A 21,041-nucleotide genomic window follows, 5' to 3' on the forward strand; every position below is an offset into this window, starting at 1 on the left:
TCAATTTTGGTAAAGATTATCAAGAAAACTTAACTTAGTTCTATTATGCTTTCTTATTTTCCTTATAGCATAACTTGTGGAACTTGAATCTTCAATATAAATAACAGATTCGTTTTTCTTTAAAATAGATCAAGCAAAAAGTAACTTGTTGGATTGGCCTCGTCGCTTCCTCATAATATTTGGAGTTGCTAGGGGACTCTTGTATCTTCATCAAGATTCTAGACTGAGGATTATCCATCGGGATCTTAAAGCAAGTAACATTTTACTAGATGATAAATTAAATCCAAAAATATCAGATTTTGGAATGGCCAGAACTTTTGGAGGAGATCAAACGGAAGGAAACACAAATAGAGTTGTTGGAACTTAGTAAGTGTCTATCTGATTTCATGGAATCAATATTTATTTAGCTTTTCTCAACTTAATAGTGTCTTTTAATGCTTTCATGCAGTGGGTACATGGCTCCAGAGTATGCTATCGATGGGCTATATTCTATAAAATCCGACGTCTTTAGCTTTGGCATACTTATAATGGAGATTATATGTGGAACCAAAAATAGAGCTCTTTGCCATGCAAATCAGACCCTTAATCTCATTGGTTATGTAAGCACTAAGATAATTGCTATGTTTCTCAAATTTGCAATAAATGTTCTGAAGGTTTTCATGTTTATGATGTAGGCTTGGAGGGTATGGAAAGAGGAGAAGGCTTTAGAGTTGATAGATTCAAGCATAAAGGAGTCATGTGTAATCTCAGAAGCATTGCGATGCATCCATGTGAGTCTCTTGTGTGTACAACAATACCCTGAAGATAGGCCTACAATGGCCTCTGTGATTCTCATGTTAGGAAGTGAGATGGATTTAGTTGAGCCTAAAGAGCCTGGCTTCTTTCCCAAGAGGGTTTCTATCGAAGCGAATTCGCAGCCACATGAATGTGAAGTATCTACAAATGATGAATTAACCGTTACCTCATTAGATGGCCGGTGAATTCATCAACCTTGCTGTGCAAGTTACATGAAGGCATTTTTGTAAATTTGCAATTGAAGAACTAGTCTTTCAAAAACTGTTTTGGTGTTGTAGAGTTTATTAACTGAATATGCAAAGTTAATCATAGAATTTACTCAAAATGAAGAGAAAATGCATGATGCAGATGTCCATCTTATTCTGGCATAGGTTGAATTGATGATTATTACAGCTACATACAAGTTGCAATATGAAGGTTCTGCTATGATGCCGTCTCTGTTGGAATAGTACTTGCTTTTTAAATTTATTGTGGGATACTGAAAATCAACTTCTTCTTCTCTTGTAATGCCAATTTCTACGAGACATTGAAGCATTTGTTATAATACGAATTTTAATATTTTTAGAAATAATACACGTACCACTCTTGTGTATTAAAAAGTAATTAATTGTAAGTTTAGACAATTTTTCCCTCACTTTTAGCTTTCTCTCTTAATATTACTTAGCACAAATATTACGAAGGCTGCTTGTTGGTTCCTAAGTAAGAGTTTAGTAATACATAAATTGAAGATTGAAATATGGGACAAAGCAGTTTAAACTTGTTTTGACATTTGATTTATTCAAAGTTGGAAAACTTTGCCTTTCTGCTTCTGTCCAATTTCTATGCTGATTTATTTATTTTATTTTATTGTCATTAGAACAGACTATGCATGGAGTGGTCAAGCTAGATTTATACATAAATGATCTCACCGTAGATATGATACATGCAGGATAGAAGGCAGTTGCATCATTTGATCATGCAATTGACTTCAGGCTTTGTAGTTGTTGTAATATTGTTGAAAAGACAAATCATATTAGACATGTTTCTAATTAAGACTTTTTCCCCCCTTCCTAATCCTACCCGTTTACCCTGTTAAATTGGCAACATAGACTTGTGGTTTATGTGTCTATGCTTTGAGACAAAATTAGCTTCCTTGCATATCATAAGTATCCAAACAATGAAGTAACTCAAAAGCTGATATTCAATGGGCATTCCTTCTTTCACAGTGATGCTTGCATACATGCTTTATTCTTCTTCTCTTGCCATAGAACTTGATTCTGTTCATGTTTCCCAGTCCCTCAGTGATGGCATGACCTTAGTGTCACAAGGTGCAAAATTTGAACTTGGTTTCCTCAGCCCTGGTAATTCTTCACACAAGCGTTACTTGGGAATTTGGTACAAGAAAATTCCAATTCAGACAGTTGTTGGGGTTGCCAATAGGGCCAACCCCATCAATGATTTCTCAGGAATTAATGAATAGCACAGGCAATCTTTTACTCACCAAAAATGGCACCAAGACTACTTTTTGGAGCACAATCTCTCGAAAACAAGCAAAGAATCCAGTATTGGAGCTCTTGGAAAGTGGCAATCTTGTGTTAAGAAATGAAGAGGAATCAAATCCAAAGGCCTATTTGTGGCAGAGCTTTGATTATCCAACAGATACATTCTTGCCAACCATGAAGTTGGGAAGGGACCTCCGAAATGGACTCGATCGGCACATAACTTGTTGGAAGAGTCCAAATGATCCATCCCCTGGAGACATTTCTATTGGTTTAGTTCTAAATGATTATCCAGTCTATTACATGATGAATGGCACAAAAAAATTATTTAGGGCTGGACCTTGGAATGGCCTATACTTCAGTGGAGAACCAAATCTGTCCCATACATATATTTTTGAAGTCAGTTTTGTCATATGATGTGTGTGATAAATATGACCTTTGTGGAGCCTATGCTTATTGCAGTGTAGCAGAATCAAAGCATGTCTGCCAATGCTTTAAAGGGTTCAGTCCAAAGTCACCAGAAGAATGGAACTCAAACAACTCCTCACAAGGATGCATTCGTGACAAACCATTAAGCTGCAATGTCACAACTAGTGATGGGTTTGTCAAATATACTGGCTTGAAAGTGCCAGATACTCAGCATACTAAGGTGGATGAGAATATTACTTTAGATGAATGTAGAAATCTTTGTTTGAAGAACTGCTCTTGCATGGCTTATACCAATTCAGACATAAGAGGAGGAGGCAGTGGCTGCGCCATGTGGTTCGGCAATCTAATTGACATCAAAATGATTCAATCTGGTGGACAAGATCTATATATCCGAATGCCTGCTTTTGAGTCAGGTAAGGGACAAAACTTCATTTTGCTTTATAGCTTCTTCTTCCATTCTTCTTATTATTATATCTTTCATTTTTGTTTACATGTTTGATGAATTTCAACCATAAAGGACTTCAACAACGTCACAAGAAAAAAGTGGTAATTGCTAGCACCATTGCTGCATTTTGTGCAACACTTCTACTTTGTGTTTATGTTATATACAGAGTCCGAAGGAACAATATTGGTAACTTCTTTCTCTTCAATCTTATATTCCCATTATCTCTAAATGGCAGCATATTTCTATATGAGTTTTTAAATTGGAAATTTGTTGAAATACTGCTAATTAGCAAGAAATAGAGTATTCCGAAATTGCTTTTGTTTAGGAATATAATAACAATATCTGAATGAATTTTACATTTCTTTGCATTCCTAGAAAAATCAAAGATAGAAGAATATATGGAAGGGCATGTAAATGATACGGATCTACCATTGTTTGATCTACTAACAATTACTACTGCGACCGAAAAGTTCTCGTTGAATAACAAAATTGGGCAAGGTGGTTTTGGACCTGTTTATAAGGTAATTTAATCTTTGAATACTCACTAGCTTGAGCCTTGAACAAGTGGGGAACATTTAACATTGTAAAGATCATGATCTACTTATAAAATTGTAATTGGGCAGGGAAAATTAGCAGATGGTCTTGACAAGGAATGACTGAATTCATAACTGAAGTAAAGCTAATTGCGAAACTTCAGCACCGTAATCTAGTAAAACTTCTTGGTTGCTGCATTCAAGGAGAAGAAATTTTGTTAGTTTATGAATATGTGGTTAATGGTAGCCTGGACACCTTCATCTTTGGTATGTAATATCAGGAAAAACTAAGTTAGATATGTTGTGTTTTCATATTTTTATTACAGTATATATGTAAGCAGCTTATGAAACTTGATTATCTGATATGTTAATAACAGATTTGTTTTCTTGAAAAATAGATCAAACAAAAGGTAAGTTGTTGGATTGGCCTCAACGCTTGGGCATAATATTTGGAATTACTAGGGGACTCTTATATCTTCATCAGGATTCAAGATTGAGGATTATTCACAGAGATCTCAAAGCAAGTAACGTTTTACTCGATGACAAATTAAATCCAAAAATATCAGATTTTGGAACGGCCAGAACTTTTGGAGGAGATCAAACTGAAGGAAACACAAATAGAGTCGTTGGGACTTAGTGAGTGTCTCTTTCTAATTTTAGAACATCATGATCATATAAATATAAATATACTTTCTTTAATTCTTCCTTTCAGTGGATACATGGCACCAGACTATGCTATTGACGGGCTGTACTCTATAAAATCCGATGTCTTCAGTTTGGCATACTTATGATGGAAATTATATGTGGGACTAAAAATAGAGCTCTTTGTCATGCAAATGAAACTCTTAACCTCATTGGCTATGTAAGCTCTTTGATCATTATTTTCTTTCTCAAAGTTGAAGCAAATGTTATTAAGGTATTTCATGTTTATGATGTAGGGTTGGAGGCTATGGAAAGAGAAGAAGGCTTTAGAGTTGATAGATTCAAGCATAAAGGAGTCATGTGTAATCTCAGAAGCATTGCGATGCATCCATGTGAGTCTCTTGTGTGTACAACAATACCCTGAAGATAGGCCTACAATGGCCTCTGTGATTCTCATGTTAGGAAGTGAGATGGATTTAGTTGAGCCTAAAGAGCCTGGCTTCTTTCCCAAGAGGGTTTCTGTCGAAGCGAATTCGCAGCCACATCAATGTGAAGTATCTACAAATGATGACTTAACCATTACCTCATTAGATGGCCGGTGAATTCATGGACTTTGCTTTGCAACTTCTATGAAGGCATTTTTGTAAACTTGCAATAGTGTTCTAGGCTTTAGTAACAGAATATGCATTAACAAGTTAATCATAGAATTTTCTTAAAATGAAGAGAAAATGCATGATGCAGATGTCCATCTTATTCTGGCATATGTTGAATTGATGATTATTACAACTACACACAAGTTGCAATATGAAGGTTCTGCTATGATGCCGTCTCTGTTGGAATAGTACTTGCTTTTTAAATTTATTGTGGGATACTGAAAATCAACTTTTTCTTCTCTTGTAATGCCAATTTCCACAAAACATTGAAGCATTTGTCATAATACGAATTTTAATATTTTTAGAAATAATACACGTACCACTCTTGTGCATTAAAAAGTAATTAATTGTAAGTTTAGACAATTTTTCTCTCACTTTAGCTTTCTCTCAATATTACTTAGCACAAAGATTACCAAGGCTGCTGGTTGGTTCCTAAGTAAGAATCTAATAATATTACTTAGACAATTTTTCCTTCACTTTTAAACTTGTTTTGACTATTGATTTAGTCAAATTTGGAAAACTTTACCTTTCTGCTTCTGTTGATTTATTTTATTTTGTTATTATTTTTGTAATAGTATAGCTCTGCGTTGTTCTATTAAAATAACACGTTATTTAACTAAGAGTTTGATAACATAAGATGAGAAAACACCATATCGAACTAAAAATCTTAAAATAATAAATTAATGAATCTCTTATCTTATAAACTCGTCACTCTTCCTTGCTTTCTTCAATGTGAGACTAATTACATACACTCACACTTGCAACATTAGCAGATAGAAGATAAACTCGTGATTAGAGAAAGATCTAAACATACTATGCATGAAGTGGTCAAGCAAAATTTATATATAAATGATCTCACTGTAGATATGATACATGCAGGATAGAACGCAGTTGCATCATTTGATCATGCAGTTGACTTCAGGCTTTGTAGTTGTTGTAATCTTGTTGAAAAGACAATCATATTAGAAATGTTTCTAGTTAAGATTTTTTTTTCCCCTTCCTAATCCTACCCGTTTACCCTGTTAAATTGGCAACAGAGACTTGTGGTTTATGTGTCTATGCTTTGAGACAAATGTAGCTTCCTTGCATATCATGAGTATCCAAACAATGAAGTAACTCAAAAACTGATATTCAATGGGCATTCCTTCTTTCACAGTGATGCTTGCTTACATGCTTTCTTCTTCTCTTGCCATAGAACTTGATTCTCTTCATGTTTCCCAGTCCCTCAGTGATGGCATGACCTTAGTGTCACAAGGTGGAAAATTTGAACTTGGTTTCTTCAGCCCTGGTAATTCTTCACACAAGCGTTACTTGGGAATTTGGTACAAGAAAATTCCAATTCAGACAGTTGTTTGGGTTGCCAATAGGGCCAACCCCATCAATGGTTTCTTAGGAATTTTAACAATGAACATCACAGGCAATCTTTTACTCACAGAAAATGGCACTGAGACTACTTTTTGGAGCACAAGCACAATCTCTCAAAAACAAGCAAAGAATCCGGTATTGAAGCTCTTGGACAGTGGCAATCTTGTGTTAAGAAATGAAGGGGAATCAAATCCAAAGGCCTATTTGTGGCAAAGCTTTGATTATCCAACAGATACATTCTTGCCAACCATGAAGTTGGGAAGGGACCTCCGAAATGGTTTGGATTGGCGCATAACTTGTTGGAAGAGTCCAAATGATCCATCCCCTGGAGACTATTCTCTTGGTTTAGTTGTAAGGGATTATCCAGTCTATTACATGATGAATGGCACACAAAAAGTATATCGGTCTGGACCTTGGAATGGCCTTTACTTCAGTGGATTCCCAGATCTGTCCTTTACATATGTTTTTGAAGACAGTTTTGTCACAAACAAGGATGAGATATCCTATAGTTATAACACCAAGCTTGATTCTATCATTGCAAGAGCTTTAATAAGCCAAACAAGTCAATCTCTTACAAGTTATTTATGGGATGACAATCTTCAGAATTGGAAAGTTTCTGCATCAACACCAGGTGATGTGTGTGATAAATATGACCTTTGTGGAGCCTATGCTTATTGCAGTGTGGCAGAATCACAGCATGTCTGCCAATGCTTTAAAGGGTTCAGTCCAAAGTCACCAGAAGAATGGAACTCAAACAACTCCTCACAAGGATGCATTCGCGATGATCCATTAAGCTGCAATGTTACAAGCACTGATGTGTTTGTCAAATATACTGGCTTGAAAGTGCCAGATACTCAGCATACTAAGCTGCATGAGAATATTAATTTAGATGAATGCAGAAATCTGTGTTTGAAGAACTGCTCTTGTATGGCTTATGCCAATTCAGACATAAGAGGAGGAGGCAGTGGCTGCGCCATGTGGTTTGGCGATCTAATTGACATCAAACTGTTTCAAAACGGTGGACAAGATCTATACATCCGAATGCCTGCTTTTGAGTCAGGTAAGGGACAAAACTTCATTTTGCTTTATAGCTTCTTCTTCCATTCTTATTATTAATCTTTCATTTTTGTTTACATGTTTGATGAATTTCAACCATGAAGGACTTCAACATCGGTACAAGCAAAAAGTGATAATTGTTAGCACCATTGCTGCATCTTGTGCAACACTTCTACTTTGTGTTTATGTTATATACAGACTCCGAAGGAACAATATTGGTAACTACTTTCTTTTAGAACTAGAGTATTCCTAAATTCCTTTTATTTAGAAATATAATAACAGTATCTAATGAATTTTACATTTCTTTGCATTCCTAGAAAAATCAAATATAGAAGAGTATGTAAATGATACGGATCTACCATTATTTGATCTACTAACAATTACTACTGCCACGCACAAGTTCTCGTCGAATAACAAGATTGGACAAGGTGGTTTTGGACCTGTTTATAAGGTAATTCAATCTTTGAATACTTACTAGCTTGAGCCTTGAACAAGTAGAGAACATTTAACATTGTAAAGATCATGATCTACTTATAAAATTGTAATTGGGCAGGGAAAATTAGAAGATGGACTTGAAGTTGCTGTGAAGAGACTCTCAAATAGCTCTAGACAAGGAATGACTGAATTCATAACTGAAGTAAAGCTGATTGCAAAACTTCAACACCGTAATCTAGTAAAACTTCTTGGTTGTTGCATTCAAGGAGAAGAAATTTTGTTAGTTTATGAATACGTGGCTAATGGTAGCCTAGACACCTTCATCTTCGGTACGTAATGTCAAGAAAACACAGCTTATGAAACTTGAATATCTGATCATTTGATAACAGATTTGTTTTCTTTGAAAATAGATAAAACAAAAAGCAAGTTGTTGGATTGGTCTCAACGCTTGGGCATAATATTTGGAATTACTAGGGGACTCTTGTATCTTCATCAAGATTCAAGATTGAGAATTATTCATAGAGATCTTAAAGCAAGTAATGTTTTACTCGATGACAAATTAAACCCAAAAATATCAGATTTTGGAATGGCCAGGACTTTTGGAGGAGATCAAACTGAAGGAAACACAAATAGAGTTGTCGGGACTTAGTGAGTATCTCTTTCTAATTTCATAGCATTGTTTATTCATTTATTCTTTCTCATATTAATCATTGGTTTAATGCTTTCATACAGTGGATACATGGCTCCAGAATATGCTATTGACGGTTTGTATTCTATAAAATCCGATGTCTTTAGCTTTGGCATACTTATGATGGAAATTATATGTGGGACTAAAAACAGAGCTCTTTGTCATGCAAATGAAACTCTTAACCTCATTGGCTATGTAAGCTCTTTGATCATTATTTTCTTTCTCAAAGTTGCAGCAAATGTTTTTTTATGAATTTTCATGCTTATGATGTAGGCTTGGAGGCTATGGAAAGAGGACAAAGCTTTAGAGTTGATAGATTCAACTATAAAGGAGTCATGTGTAATGTCAGAAGTAATGCGATGCATCCATGTGAGTCTGTTGTGTGTACAACAATATCCTGAAGATAGGCCTACAATGGCTTCTGTGCTTCTCATGTTAGCAAGTGAGATGGATCTAGTTGAGCCTAAAGAGCCTGGCTTCTTTCCCAAGTGGGTGTCTATGGAAGCGAATTCGCAGGCAGATCAATGTGAACTATCTTATGATGAATTAACCGTTACTTCATTAGATGGCCGGTGAAATCAATGAGTCTGCTACACGTATCATAGCCTGGAATCTGGATCATATGGCTAAGATTCAAGACCACTCCATGATAGAGTATATCACTATGCCGTATATTATGAATTGATCTAATGGCAAATGTGACAAAAACTATATTGCATTCTTGTCTAAGACTTGGCTCATTATTTTTTATAGAATTATTAGAGAATGTATAAACAGCGGTGAAAACTGAGGTGAAGTCGACTTCATGTGAAGTTGATATCTCAAAACCGTTAGATGAAAATTTAGTCAAATCAGTCAAATCATCTAACGGTTCTCAGATATCGTGAAGTCGACTTCACCTCAGTTTTCACCATAAACAATTAGTTAGAATAAAAATGTAGGGATGAATATTTATATACATCTACAATCACAAATAAATAAGAAATAAGTAAGAAAACCTATAAAACACAGACACTTCGTTGAGTTGTCGTGTCCGCGTGTCGGATACATTTTGTTATATTTTGGCTACGACACTCAGTCCAACACGCGTGTTGATTGTGTCTAGTCTTATTCTTAACATATATTTTTGAAATAAATTTAGATATAGTATATATTATTATTTTAAATATTTGATATAATTAAGATATTAAAATATCATTACTTTATATTTATGCGTGTCCCCGCATCCGTGCATCATAGAAGAAGATATAAGATGAGAAAATACCACATCCAACTCAAAATCTTAAAATTTTAAGTTAATAAATCTATCTATTATTTTATAAATTCCTCACTCTTTTTTATTTTTTTCGATGTAAGACTAACTTTATATACTTCTCACGCTTGCAATATTAAAAAAAAAATAGCTATAAAGCTCAAAGCGATCTCAATTCAAAATTAAATGATATTGTTGAATAACATATACTTTAACTTTATTCAGTATATAGCATCTAAAATCATTTTGACTTTTTAGCTAATTCTTTTTTGTTACCAAATATTTTATATATTATATCTAAAACTTATTCATCAAGACATTACAACTTTATTTATTTCATGTAACCATGATTAAATGTATGATGTATCACAACATTTAGTGGTTAAATATATATCTCAATAAGAGACATATGTCCGGTTAAAGGTGAAATTTTGTAGTCTTGATGACAATCTGCTTCCATGAAGAGTTTCTTCCATTCTTCTTTGGTTCTTTCTTTTCCATTATAATATGCTGTCACCACTAAATCCAATTGAAGCTTTGCTTGGGTAATTTCAGTAGGCTCATCTTTTTTCTCATCATCTATCACAATATCTATGATAATTATTTTTCCTCTTTTATTATTACTTGAAGAAACAGCATCTTTGCATTTTTTCAATATCTTTATGCAATTATCATCATCCCAATCATGTAAAATCCACTGAAAACAAAAAACAAAACAATTTTAAAAATATATATATAATCCTTATCACCATTTATTCTTAGATTTGATGAAACATAATTGTATACCTTAAGTAAAACTGCATCAGCTTTAGGGATAGATTGGAACATGTCCCCACCAACATAAGTCAAATTGTTGGTTCCTTTAAGATTTTTCACAACCTGTGGAAGATCAAAAACTATGGATTTCAAATGTGGAAAAGTTTCAGAGATATACTTGGCTACCATTCCAGTTCCTCCAGCAACATCTACAATTGATTCCAACCCTTCAAAGACAACACCATGATCTCTCAATGCCAAGTTTATGATTTGAGAGTCACTAGCAGTTGCATCATTGAAGTATTTCATATGTGTAGGGTTTTTGTTGAGGAAGTCCCAAATACCTGTTAGGAAAATACAGAAAACAAGAAAACAAGTATTTAAATATTCGGTAATGTTTAGTAATCAAAAATTAATTAAAAATAACCGAAACTTATTTTATTTAACATTTATTAAATATTACTATATAATATGCACAAAATTAGTTGTTTCTTCTCTACAGAGATAATATTCTCCCTAGCTATATGAAACGAACACATATTCCATCTGATTTTAGATAAGTGTTAAATTATACTTATAAGGACTTAATTTTTAAAAAATATTAGAAACATGTTGGTTTTATACAAATTAACTTGACTGTATAAAATTATATTTATTTAAAAATTTAATTTTTAATATATAAACTAAAATTTTTGTGTCAATAATTGTTTTTTTTTTTATTGTCGTGTATAATATGAAAATTGTTTTACAATAGTAGTATAGTAAAACTAAATATTTTATTTAAAGTCAAAGAAAATTTTATAAATAAGCGTTTTTTTAATAAAGGTTACAAATACTTCATAGATGAATGAAGCAGAAAACACAGGCTAAAAAAAATTATAAACAAGAGATCACAAAATAAAAAACAAACAATAGAAAAGACATAACTAACCCCTACACTTCAACAAAATAAAGTTGGTCTTATATACAATTAGTGAAAATTATCAAAATTTAATATCTATAATTATATGTATATTATGTTTAATATTAGTATCAAGGGTGTAACTTAGTTAATTTACCTAGAGCGGTTAATAAGAGTTAATTAAAATTAGAAATATGTTATAACTAATTAATTAGGTGGTTAGATATTAATTAGTTCTCTTACTATATAACTAAACTAATTAATATCTAACCACCTAACTAATTAACCACTACTTTAGTTAGATTAACTAAGTTACATTATTGATAATTCAATTATATCAGTAGTAATTAAGAATGTAAAATAAAATAAATAATAATTAAAAATATTAAATAATATAATTTTAAATTATTTTAAACTGATTTTTTTATTATTTTTCACATATTTTTGTTTAGTAAAACTCAATTACTAAAAGAAAAAGAGTATACTACTACATTAAAAATAAACACTAATTTAATAAATCCGAACGTACAAAACATTATTGTAATACATACATACCTGTACCCAATGCCATGGCAAATGGTGTTTGATTCCCCTCATCATGAATCCATTTCCCAAGTTGTTGATATGAAGTTGAGATAGTTGGGTCAAGAATAAGGTCAACCATTGGAGCTAAACAATGATCACTACCTCTAACAAGGAGCTTTGATACATAAGTAAGAGCATATGCTTCCTTTTCTTCTTGGGTAATTCTTACTATGTCAAAGAATCCAATGTGTGCAAGATAACGCATTAAACGGTGCACACCACTAACCTTAGTTAATGGAACTTGTAACTTGGAAACCAACTCATGAAGAGTCATAGGTTGGCCATGGTTGTGGATTATGTTTGGTATGCTTAGATCCACACACCACTTAAGGCAAAGAGAGTCTAAGAATGCAAACATGTGTTTGTACAACTGAACTTGACCTTCAAAGATCTCATTTGATGAAGCCATGATCTTTAATTTTTTATGATTGCAAGTGAAACTAATTTTGTGTTTGTGATGATTAATTATTAGCATTTGAATCACCTTATATAGAGTTTGGCTTCTTACTAATTAATCAAATTATTTAAGAGAATCAGGTAAAATGAAAAACTCATTTTTAACGGTTGAAATTAAAGCACGTGGGAGGCTAATTAAGAATAAATTAATAATTAGTGTATAATCTAAGTTTATATGATACAACCTATGATGGTAGGTTTGATATGTAATATAATACTTCCATAACATCAACTTGTAGTAGAAACGAATGAATTATTTAGTCGTAGTCATTAGATAAAATAATTAACCAAATAAAATAATCTAAAAGTGATTTAATTTGGAAACGTTAAAAGATAAAACGTTTAATGTCACTTAAAACGTTCCAAATATGAGATTAACTACAGTATAAAGGTGAACACGCTTAGCTAGCTAGTAAACCCCTTTAAAATTTAAATCAATCACGTAACAATTATAATATAATAACAATTAACTTCGAAATATTTTATTCTAGGAATGGATTAGTCATCAAACCACTTATAATTAATCAATAGTAAATCAATAATCGAGGTGGGGCAAATTAACCTTTTTCCCAATTTCTCACATGATGAGAATCAAATTTAAATGAAAATTGGAAAATGAAAAACTATTGAGAACATGATTGCTTTATTTATTATTATTATTTTTTCATTCAACTGTTTACTATATTTACATGTGATAATAAAGAGGGGGTGAATAGTCTAAAAAATAAAAGCATAGTTATCAAATTTGGTTTGATTCGGTGGGTCAGACTAAAAATCTAATTATCTGATCAGCAATAATCTAATTTGGATCATCATTTGAATCGGTTAAACTTAATTTTACACAAACTAAGTTTTAATATAACAATAATAGAGGTGCAAGAAAAAGGTCGTGACAGATCTTTTAGAGAAGGAAGATCAAATTGAAACTCCTCAAATCGATCACAATATCATCGATCAGGGTCTATTTTAGTAAACAAATAATTAAAGATATATAAAGGCCACATCAAATTTAGATTAATTTTTGTGTTTAAAACAATTCTTTCAAATGATATATAAAGTAAATACTAAAATTAGTTTTCAATAAATTTTAGATTGAATATTTTTATTTCTAACAAATTTTGTTCTAAAAAATTTTGATAACTACTCTAATATGCTAAATTAAATTTTCTATCGTTTTTAATAAAATTTTCAATATTTATATTAAACAAATAACTTTTTAACAAATTTTATCATAACATAATTAAATTTTAATTAAAAAATATTATTATAAAATAAAATTGTTCCTATCCAAAATAACAGAAAGACCAATTCACCTAACAAAAATAATTCTAAAAAATTTGAAGAATAATAAAAATTTATTAAAGATAAAAAGTATTAAATTTAAAATTCTTTAAATGGACACTTGTCTGATTCCTCATTCACAAAATTGAAACCTGTCACTAATAATTAGATCCATATTATGACATAAACATGGGGAACCAATCTCATGTGTTGTATGGTTTAATTTGTATGTTAATCTGTCTCTATTATTCCTCCTTCACATGCATTGCAGAAACATTAATGATATTTGTTATGATACCTAAAATTTGGTGTTTAATTATTAAAAAATTAAATAATTAATATTTAATTTAAAAATATGAAAATTAATAAAATTTAAATATTTAAATCTAATTATAAAAAATAAATAAGACACCGAAAAAAAGATATATTAATATTCTCCAAAGACAAACGGAGACAAATAACAGTCTTAGAGCAAAACCACAAGGGAAAAGCACTATATCCTAACACATGATCCACATTATATCAACCCCCCAACAAGGCAGAACATAATCCTATTCAAACATTATCAACTACTAATTAAGTCACATACATCTATCTAAGAGTCAGAGCCTCTATTTTCTTTTTTTAGAAAATTTTAAGAGATAAGAACTAATTAAATTTGTTTATTTATTTTATTAAAGACAATTACATCTAACATTTAAAAAATTAAAGATTAACTAGTCCAAAGTTGTTAGCCCATTTCGCGTGTGTGTTTACCGTTTAGTCAATTATTTTCATGTATATACTTGATACGTGTAAATCATAATAAGGAAAAAAAAACGTTGATACGGGTGGAAATTAAATATATATATATATATATATATATATATTGACAAATAGAAAAAGTTTAAAGTTATCATTTAAGATAAAGATGTTAAAAATATTTTTTTAAAAAAATATTTTTTAATAATTAAAATTTAATATATATAGTCAATTAAATTGTGTTATTTTTATTAAAATTAGTTAGGACAAATCAGTTTAATAAAAAAATTAATAAATTAATTTTAAACCGATTTAAAATATTTTTTTATGAAAAATAGCTACGATATATATATATATATATATATATATATATATATATTCTAAATCCTAATCCTATAAGTAGAAAAAAAAGAATTAGAATTTAGGATTTTTAAAATTAATATATATAATAAAAATATTTTAGTTATTTTCTGTAATAGGGATATTGTAGTTATTTTTTATAAAAAATATTATTAATTTAGACCAGTTCAAAATCTAATTTATCATTTTTACGGTCAAATTAATTTATCTAGCCTAATTTTAACAAATATTAACATAATTTAATCGATTATACGTGTTAAATTTTAATTATTAAAAAATATTAGTGAAAAGTCATAATGTATTCTTGTAGATAATCTCACGTGTTATTAATCACTCACGTGTTAATTGCATGCAAACTTGTTCATGATATAATTTACTCCATCGCTTTCAAGCATACATGAAACATTCTAGTTATTAACTAGCTAGGTTGAACTCCATCCACATGATATCATATCTTGCATCTATAAATGAAGAAAGACATGCACTACACCAAAAACAACACATCAAACTAAACCCTAATAATCACATACACATACATATCTTAGCTTAAACCTAAAATTGTACTTCATCATCACTTGATCACTTCCAAGCCATGGAATCTTCTCTTATTAGCTCTCTACTATTTTGGTATCTCCTTCTCTTACTTGTTGGATTCATCACACCATTTCTCAAATTCCTCAAACACCAAATAACTTCAAAATGCAAACAAACTACATCACTCCCTCCGGGACCAAAACCATGGCCTATAATTGGTAACCTACCTGAAATGCTAGCAAACAAACCAACATCTACATGGATACATAGGATCATGAGTGACCTAAACACCGAAATCGCATGCATTCGGCTAGGTAACATTCATGTCATTCCGATTACTAGCCCTGAAATTGCTCGGGAATTATTGACAAAACAAGATTCAATTTTCGCGTCCAGGCCTACGAATTGGTCTAGTGAACATGTCTCGTTTGGGTACTTGAGTACAATAGTAGTGCCCTATGGAGAACAATGGAAGAAAATGAAGAGAGTCATGGCCAATGAATTGGTCTCTCCAAGAAGACTTCAATGGCTACAAGACAAGAGGGTGGAGGAAGCCGACAACATCGTTCGCTATGTTTACAATCAATGCAATAAGAATGGCGGCGGCCTTGTTGATGCGAGGATTGTTGCACGACATTATTCAGGGAACATCATTAGAAGGTGAGAATTAAAATAATATTTACTAATTAAAGTTAGATATTCATCATGCTTGGTCTTAAGACAATTATTTATTATTATTTGATTCCGCTTAAACCACATGTGTATAATGTACATGTCGATTATCTGATATGATTATATTTGACGAAGGACATACAGGAATAATATATTAGAAGATAAAAAAATTATTTTAAAAGTGAGACAAATATAGCAACAGAAAAATTTTTATCTGTTTTAGAAAAGAAGTTTGTTCATTTTTTTGTTAACCAAAATATTATAAAAATGCATATACATATAGAAATATAACTTTTTTTTGTAATATTTTATCTTAGTGTTTCTACATTTTATCCAAAAAAAATTAGAAAATTGAAATAAACATTAAGTGTTAATAATAAGAATTTAATTTAATTTTGATGCACTGTAAATGTAAAATAATTTTATACGTGTATTCAATTATATAATATTATATCAATAAAAATAATTATCTCTTTCATATTGATTGCATTTTCACATGAACAGCATGAATAATCATTTAAAAAAATGGATGCAATTGTATGACTGTGTAAAATATTTTACCGTGCATATCAATACATTAAAATTAAACTCTAATAATAATAAAGAATTTATAATATTTTGAGAATTTTTTTAACTTATTCTTCACACGCATTGAATTGTAATATTAATATTCCAACAGGTTGGTTTTCAATGCAAGGCACTTTGGTAAAGGAACAGAAGATGGAGGACCCGGATTTGAGGAGGTGGAACATATTGATGCAATTTTCATTGTTTTGAGATACCTCTTTGCATTCTCTGTCTCTGATTACGTTGCATGCTTGAGAGGGCTTGACTTGGATGGTCATAAGAAGAACTTGAAGAAGGCCACTAAGTTGATAATGAAGTATCATGATCCCTTAATTGAAGATAGGGTTCAGCAATGGAAGAATGGTAAAAGGACATGTGAAGAGGACTTGCTTGATGTTTTAATCTCATTGAAAGATGCAAATGACAGTCCACTTTTGACTCTTGATGAAATTAAGTCTCAAATTATGGTAACACTTTATACTCTATTTTTGTATATTGTATTATACCTTTAACTTTTCAGTGTATAAGTTATACATTTTTTAATGAACATTATTAAAGGTTGATATTCAAGTTAAGAGAATAAGTTATATATCAATTAAGGGTTTTAAAATTACATATTGAATGCAAGGATGAGTATATGAAGGTCATTTTTAATTCATAGATAAAACAAGAGTTCTGCTTTTTACTAAAAAAAAATAACTTTCATATACTTGTTAAAGAATTTTACATAAATAGTTAAATTAATTTTTAAATTAATTTTTTAAAAATTTATTTAAATATATAAATATATTTAAATTATTGTATAAAATTCTTTACATTTTGTCATTTTGGATCAAAATTAAGAGAAAAAAGTTTTAAGTTTTCAAACAATATACAATTAGTGAGAAAAAAATCATTAATTATTTTACTTTAAGATAGAAGATCATATTTTATCAAATAGTTTTAAAAAAATTGAGAAAATTTGTTTCTTGTTTAATCATATATCTTTTATAGAGTATTTAATAAACGGTTTTGTTAGGTAAACAATCATTTTTGTAAATAATGTGATGAATAAGTTTTAGAATTGATCCAATAAAATAAAAAAAATACTCCACTCGAAATTACTTCCTAAATCTTAACATTAGGATAATTATCTACACGAGCAATGCTAGGGGGCCAGCAATTTTTGTGATTGTTAGCCATCAACTAACCATCAATGATGATTTGATGGTATGAGATTGGTGTGAGATTTCATCCAATGGCTCACCTTTTTCTGCTGGTTACATGCTAGCCAAAATTCAACAAAACTGCTGGTCCCCTAGACTTTTTCTATCTACACACCTATAATATATTGAATATCCAGCCATTGTTAACTGTATATGAGTAAATTGAATCAAAAAAATAATCATTCAATTAAAAATAATGAACATAATCATCTGTATACCTATTGAATTAAACATAAAGTATATCAATTATTCACATTGTTTAGTATTCTCATTCTCTACCTATATTTTTCTTTTAATAAATGAAAATTTGCAGGATATGATGATTGCAACCGTGGACAATCCATCAAATGCATTTGAATGGGGACTCGCCGAGATGCTAAATCAGCCGGAGATGCTTGAAAAGGCGACGGAGGAATTAGATAGCGTGGTTGGCAAAAAAAGACAAGTACAAGAATCAGACATTCCAAAACTCAAGTACGTGAAAGCATGCGCAAGAGAAGTATTTCGCCTCCACCCTATTGATGACATCAACGCCACCCATGTTTCCATGGAAGACACATTTGTTGCCAACAACACCTACTTCATTCCAAAGGGTAGCCACATCGTTCTAAGACGGCAAGGAATCGGACAAAATCCAAGAATATGGAAAGACCCATTGAGGTTTCAACCCGAACGCCATTTAGAAAAAGATAATAATATTGATGGGTTTAAGAATTTGAGTTTAAATGAACCGAGTTTGAAGTTGATTACGTTTAGCACTGGAAGACGTGCATGTCCCGGGATCAATCTTGGTTCTACCATGACGATTATGTTATTTGCTAGGATGTTACATGGCTTCAATTGGAGTGTGCCACCCAATGAAACAACTATTGACTTCTCCGAAATAGAAGGAGGTACCATAAAAGCAAAGCCACTCGTGGCACTTGCAACGCCGCGGTTGCCAGCCGAGGCTTATGGAATTTCTTAAGCTATTATTTAATTTAAATATTGGATTGTTAATTGGTGAAAATTCATGTGCAGTTAATTTTATATAAAATTGATAAATAAAAATCGTTAGTTAATAATTTAGTTAAATCTATTAAATTATGGAAAAGTATGGGAATCCAATGGAATATTTTTATTATCTGTACTCGGATGGTTATTCTAAATATTATAGGTGATGTTCATTTTGTAACTCATATAGTTCATTGTATACATTGTATAAATAAGTCATTGGCTTCCTAACAAAACTCTTAAATTATTTAACGATTTTCAACTATCAACTTTACATAAAATTAACTAACTGTAGTTGAATTTTAATTAATTAAAGACAGTAATCATGTAAAACATATGTTAAACTAGCTTTGGGGAGTGAAATGATGTGTTGCCAAGACAGCAAACAAATTGCAGTTTCTAATTTTTAATTTCCAATAAAGGGATCCAATTTTTTATGTAATAGTAAATTCTTGAAATATTTTTATTTTTTTGTTGTAAAATAAATAAATAAATAAGATATAATAAATATAAAATAAAAAATATAAATAAAAAATTTTAATATTAATATTTATCAATATAATTATTTCATTATAATAATAGAAATAATTTATATATTTATTAATATTATATCTATTACAACTTAAGAATTCACATAAAGAAATAAAAAAGAAAGAGAATTTCATGTATTATTGTAGTATATATTGTTCTTCAAATTGCTTTACTATTTATAAGTGTGTGAAATTTACAATTTCAATTTCATTAACTTTGGTTTGTTTTGAGAACTTGAGTCATTCATAATTGAAAACAAAATCAACCACCTATATTAATAGACATCTATTTTGATCTTATCACAATACTCCATTTTGGATGTCTATTTAGGATTATGTCTCGTTAAAACCTTACTAAAGAAAAATCCAATATCCAATGGAAAAAAAATTTAGTAAAGGAAAAAGAGTATAAAATCCTTTGTGATGGGGACTACCTTATTAAAAACCTTGTAAAAAAAATTCAATGGAAAAAAACCTGATCAAAGAAAAAAAAGAACAGCATCCCCCTCTTGTCACCATTATTTAATATCTCGAAATCGGCGCATCTCAATCTAATGTACCAATCTTTTAAAGAATGATTTTGGAAATAATTTTGTAAATAAATCTGTCAGATTATCGCCTGAATGGATCTATTGGACATCAATTGTTTCTTGATTTTGAAGATCATGAGTGAAAAAGAATTTGAGAAAAATATGTTTTGTTCTATCACCTTTGATGTATTCACCCTTAAGTTGAGCAATGCATGCTGTATTATCTTCAAACAGGACAGTTGAAGCTATCTTATGATCAATTAGTCCACATGATGACAGAATATATTGGATCAAACTCTTGAGCCAAAAACACTCGCGACTAGCTTCATGTATTACTACTATTTCAGCATGATTAGAAGAGGTTGTTGCTCTCGTCTGTTTTGTGGACCTCCATGATATAACTGTATCACCATATGTGAATAGGTATCCTGTTTGAGATCTTTCTTTGTGCGGATCAGACAAGTATCCTGCATCTACATAGCTAACTAATTGTGACTTAATTTCATATGAATAAAACAATCCTATATCAACTGTTCCATGAAAATATTGAAAGATTTGTTTGATTCCATTTTAATGTATTTTGGTTGGAGAGAAACTATACATTACTAGTAAATTTACCGCAAATGATATGTCAGGTCGTGTATTATTAGCAAGATACATTAGTACTCCAATAATACAAAGATATGGTACTTCAAGACCAATGATATCTTCATTTTCTTGTTTAGAACAGAATTGATTCTTTTCCACATCAAAAGATTTTACGATAATTGGGGAATTTAATGGATGTAACTTATTCATATAAAATCTCTTCAAGATCTTTCTGTGTATGTTGTTTGATAAATAAAGATCTATTTTTTGTATATTCGATTTACAGGTTGAGACAAAATTTAATCTTTTCAAGATCTTTCATCTCAAACTCTTGTTTTAGAGATTTTATAATTTTTGGAATCTCTTCAGGAATTTCAATGATATTTAAATCATTACACAACAATTATAATGAATTCAGATACAAATTTTTTTATAAAAACACATTAGCAGATATTATCATTCTTAAATTTATTTTGGCCAAATACTCAATAAAATAATTATACTACATTTATCCAAATTGCTTTAAACCATATAAACATCTTTGTAATTACTGAGTATAACCTACAAATAT

At 30.7% G+C, this 21,041-nt stretch overlaps 5 protein-coding genes across 5 annotated transcripts; 4 read left to right on the forward strand and 1 right to left on the reverse strand.

Moving 5' to 3' along the window:
- Positions 1-2,619: 2,619 nt before the first annotated feature.
- Positions 2,620-3,803, forward strand: LOC140174755 (G-type lectin S-receptor-like serine/threonine-protein kinase SD1-1). Its single transcript, XM_072200266.1, has 4 exons — positions 2,620-3,115; positions 3,220-3,333; positions 3,523-3,668; positions 3,771-3,803. Exons 1-4 carry the CDS (start codon positions 2,620-2,622, stop codon positions 3,801-3,803), a joined length of 789 nt encoding a protein of 262 aa, XP_072056367.1.
- LOC114924084 (G-type lectin S-receptor-like serine/threonine-protein kinase SD1-1) lies at positions 3,800-4,924 on the forward strand. Its single transcript, XM_029288771.1, has 4 exons — positions 3,800-3,947; positions 4,079-4,316; positions 4,393-4,459; positions 4,619-4,924. The coding sequence occupies exons 1-4, from the start codon at positions 3,800-3,802 to the stop codon at positions 4,922-4,924; spliced, it is 759 nt and encodes a 252-aa protein (XP_029144604.1).
- A 1,028-nt stretch (positions 4,925-5,952) lies between these two features.
- LOC112705447 (G-type lectin S-receptor-like serine/threonine-protein kinase At4g27290) lies at positions 5,953-9,255 on the forward strand. The gene is made up of 7 exons (XM_029288772.2): positions 5,953-7,400; positions 7,501-7,614; positions 7,714-7,847; positions 7,950-8,160; positions 8,242-8,479; positions 8,564-8,714; positions 8,793-9,255. Exons 1-7 carry the CDS (start codon positions 6,110-6,112, stop codon positions 9,093-9,095), a joined length of 2,442 nt encoding a protein of 813 aa, XP_029144605.1. The 5' UTR covers positions 5,953-6,109; the 3' UTR covers positions 9,096-9,255.
- A 670-nt stretch (positions 9,256-9,925) lies between these two features.
- LOC112707909 (isoflavone-7-O-methyltransferase 6) lies at positions 9,926-12,534 on the reverse strand. The gene is made up of 3 exons (XM_025759941.2): positions 11,984-12,534; positions 10,558-10,871; positions 9,926-10,468 (listed from the first exon to the last, which is right to left on the reverse strand). Exons 1-3 carry the CDS (start codon positions 12,486-12,488, stop codon positions 10,154-10,156), a joined length of 1,134 nt encoding a protein of 377 aa, XP_025615726.1. The 5' UTR covers positions 12,489-12,534; the 3' UTR covers positions 9,926-10,153.
- Positions 12,535-15,319: 2,785 nt separating this feature from the next.
- On the forward strand, positions 15,320-18,925 carry LOC112707910 (isoleucine N-monooxygenase 2). Its single transcript, XM_025759942.2, has 3 exons — positions 15,320-16,045; positions 16,737-17,091; positions 18,143-18,925. The coding sequence occupies exons 1-3, from the start codon at positions 15,444-15,446 to the stop codon at positions 18,794-18,796; spliced, it is 1,611 nt and encodes a 536-aa protein (XP_025615727.1). The 5' UTR covers positions 15,320-15,443; the 3' UTR covers positions 18,797-18,925.
- The last annotated feature ends 2,116 nt before the right edge of the window (positions 18,926-21,041 follow it).

This window comes from Arachis hypogaea, chromosome 8, assembly GCF_003086295.3.
Source record: "Arachis hypogaea cultivar Tifrunner chromosome 8, arahy.Tifrunner.gnm2.J5K5, whole genome shotgun sequence".
Lineage (NCBI taxonomy): Eukaryota > Viridiplantae > Streptophyta > Magnoliopsida > Fabales > Fabaceae > Arachis > Arachis hypogaea.